At 45.8% G+C, this 3751-nt stretch overlaps 1 protein-coding gene across 1 annotated transcript; it reads left to right on the top strand.

Moving 5' to 3' along the window:
• The first annotated feature begins 213 nt into the window (after positions 1–213).
• On the top strand, positions 214–3405 carry LOC136067084 (uncharacterized). The gene is made up of 2 exons (XM_065772365.1): positions 214–2295; positions 2494–3405. The coding sequence occupies exons 1-2, from the start codon at positions 214–216 to the stop codon at positions 3403–3405; spliced, it is 2994 nt and encodes a 997-aa protein (XP_065628437.1).
• The last annotated feature ends 346 nt before the right edge of the window (positions 3406–3751 follow it).

Below are 3751 nucleotides of genomic sequence, written 5' to 3'. Positions count from 1 at the left end.
TTGTTTGTAATTGTAGGAAGTTTGTTTTGTGCACCAATCTATTCTTAAAACAGCCCGTTAGCTGCGGAGAATTGATCCTAGTCCACCAAGAACCTCTCACACGGCCCAGGATCCTTGGGCCATAGTGCTAAAAAAAAAGAAGCACTCTCACATTTTGGCGACTTCACTGGGGACTGGGTAAAGAAAAGGGAAGAAGCAATCCCTTCGCAGAACATGCCTCCAAGACAAAGGAACAGTAAAGGTACTAATGTGCCACCCACGGCCTCTGAGCCCGTGGGAGAAAATGAAGTGGCCTCCAGACAAAGAGGCGAGGTGCTCCTAGCAGAGCACGAGGCCGTGTCAGAACAGAGGAATGCAAGGCAGGAGCTAGACCCTATAGCTCAGATGACTACGATGTTGAAATATTTGCAACAAGAAGTTCGCCTTCTTAAAGAAGGCAAGACACAGGAAGTCAGAGACAATGCCCCCCACGTGGGCAACCAAGATGGAGCCCAGCCAGAGGGAGGGTCAACAGTGGGAGGAGGAACTAACCCCCAATACCTAACACTGGCAGATGTCAGTGCCCTCTTTCCACCAAAGTTCCACCCTTTTGATGGAAGGAATGGAAGTGCAGTAGAACACGTGAGTAGGTTCGTCCACACCATGGGCCCCTACGCAGGAGACCGGGAGCTGTGTCTAAGAGAGTTTGCTAAGTTCCTAGTGGACAGAGCATACACTTGGTACACCACTCTGAGACCTGGGTCCATTAAGACCTGGGACGAAATGATGGAAAGGTTTTGTGCAAAGTATTACCCTGGTGAGGACAAAGTCACCTTCCAAAGTCTTCAGATGGTAAGACAGAGGCCTGGAGAGGATCCTGTCCAGTTCATCAAAAGATTTGAAGATGTGTCCCTAGACTGTTATGGGGACCATGAAGAAAAGGAACTCGTGGAGACTTGTGTCTCTAACATGCTTTTCGATTACAGACTCAACCTCAAAAATTTATACATCACACAGTTCGCTGACCTGTTACAAAGAACAAGGAGGACAGCACAAACTATGAGGGCGAAGCGGGTGCCAGCATCCCAAGCCATGACAGCATCAGTAGGAGAAAAAAGGAAGAGGCCCGATGGAAAAACATTCGAGGAACCACCGGTGATCCCATGCACTGAAGAAGAATTAAACCACGTCCTAGATAAATGGATCGGGGATGGAGTGGTTAGGCCGTTCACTGTGTCCAGGCCACCGACCGAGGAAGAAAGGAAAAATCCTTTGTTTTGCAAGATTCATAACTATGTTAAACATTCCACCAAAGATTGCTGGACTCTCCGCAGGCTTTTTCACAGGAAGCTAAGAGAAGGAACCCTGGAGCTCACCCAAAAGGAACCAGAAGTACAAAGGAACCCCCTGCCCAACCACAAAGGAAAGGGGGTGGCAGCTGTGGTAATCCATGGGAACCTGGCAGAAGCAGAAGAGCCAGAAGGATCCTTCCACCCAAGCACAGTCAGGACCCTCCAAAAGAATCCCAAGTTCAGATCACTATTCAATCAGCTGGGATTTGGACCAGAAGCAAGGAGGGTGGCTACGGAATCTCTCATGACCATAGCAGCAGACTCAGGAATGGAATGTTTCACAGCAGAATCACATGCTAGTCGAGCTTTCCTGGAGACAACCAATGCCATAACTTTCACTGATGAAGACATGGAGGTTGAGCATTCAGACCACCGCAGGCCTCTCTACCTAATGGCCACCATAAATGGTGTCCAAATCAGGAGAGCACTAGTAGACACAAGAGCATCACTTAACCTCATAGCCTTAAGTACCTTGGAAGCCGTGGGCTTAGCTGGAAGGAGGATCCTAGGGGCTCCCATGGAGATAACCGGATTTGGGGGATCCGCAGAATCAACCGAAGGATATATACAACTAGCTCTAAGGGTGGGGCCGATAGTAGCCTTAACCAGGTTTCATGTAATCAATTCAGAGGTGTCCTACCATGTACTGCTGGGACGGCCATGGCTCCATAAGCACCGCTTTATACCATCTACATACCATCAGTGTGTTAAAGGGAGATTGAATGGGAGGCCTGTAAGGATCCCTGCCAACCATAACCCTTTCAGCCAAGGAGAAGTAAACTTTGCAGAAACAATGTTCTATGATGAGCTAGAACCCGATGATGAAAGTCCCATGCCAGGGACCCCAGGAACACCTATCTTGGAAAAAGAAGAAGGAGGAGGTACCCATGACTTGAGGGACCTTCTGAAGAGAAAAAGGCAAAAGAAGGAGCCCAACACCTCAGGATCCCGGGAGTGTGTAGTGGTATGGGAACCCGGGGGAAGATTAATATACCGCTTGTGAAGGTGCGTAGGACCTGAGTGCATCGTGCAGGAAGGTCCCGGACCACCAGAATGTATGATAGCCCAAGAGGAAGTCCCAGATGAACCAGTTAAAGAAACACAAATCCATCCTGAGGAAGAATTGCAGGAAGTAAACTTGGGGGCTGAACTGGGATCCTAGAGGCCTGTTTTCGTCAGTAGTCAATTGACAGCACAAGAAAAGGGGCCACTGGTGGCTTTGCTCAAAGAATACACAGATGTGTTTGCATGGAGCTATGATGAGATGCCTGGTCTGGATCCCGGGCTAGTAGTCCATGCCCTCAATGTAGACCCAGGAGTTAGACCAGTAATCCAACCAGCCAGGGTCTTTCACACCGACATAGAAGCCCAAATAACTCAAGAGGTCAAGAAGCTGCTAGCAGCTGGTTTTATTAAGCCCATTCAGCACCCCAGATGGCTTTCTAATATAGTACCTATGAAGAAAAAGAACGGCCAGATCCGTTGCTGTGTAGACTTCCGCAACCTGAATAAAGCATGTCCTAAGGATGAGTTCCCACTCCCTAATATCGATCTCCTTGTGGATTCCGCTGTGGGAAGTTCTATGTTCTCATTCATGGATGGGTACAGTGGGTACAACCAGATTCGTATGGCTGCCAAGGATGCCGAGAAGACAGCATTCAGGACACCAATTGGAAATTTTTATTACACTGTGATGCCCTTTGACCTCAAAAATGCAGGAGCCACATACCAGCGAACCATGATAGCCATCTTCCATGATATGATGCATGAGGAAATGGAAGACTACGTGGATGATATTGTGGTCAAGTCAAAAACTAGGACAGGACACCTTCAGGTACTTGAACGAGTTTTTAAAAGATGCAGAGAGTACAAGCTACGCATGAACCCCATGAAATGTGCCTTCGGAGTATCTGCAGGAAAGTTCCTTGGGTTCCTGGTACATCACAAAGGAATAAGTGTAGATCCAGCCAAAGTCGCAGCCATCGCCACAATGAAAAGACCAACAACAGAAAATGTAATCCAATGGTTGGATTTGCAAAATATGAATTCAATAATAAGTTATTGGGTAGTATAACAATTTTTAGAGTTACATTAGGTATAACTTGAACTTAACCCTATATTTCTTAATTCGATGTGAATTTTGACAAATCTATTATTAGATTACATTATCTTCATATATTTTTCATGGTTAAAAAATTTTAAGATGATGAAAGATTAATAGGAATGTCATCAATTAATTGTCTAAGTTCAAGTTTTTGTAGTTTAAAATAACGCATAAAAAATGTGTTGAAAGAACAAATGGTAAATTACATCCAATTGGCATGAAAATTGGCATGCATGTTAAGGACGTATAGAAAATGTAATCCAACGGTCGGATTTTCAAAATATGAATTCAATAATAAGTTATTTGGTGGTGTAAC

This window comes from Quercus suber, unplaced genomic scaffold (assembly GCF_002906115.3).
Source record: "Quercus suber isolate HL8 unplaced genomic scaffold, Cork oak 2.0 scaffold_57, whole genome shotgun sequence".
In the NCBI taxonomy this organism is placed as follows: domain Eukaryota; kingdom Viridiplantae; phylum Streptophyta; class Magnoliopsida; order Fagales; family Fagaceae; genus Quercus; species Quercus suber.
This window is presented reverse-complemented; position numbering and strand designations above follow the sequence as displayed.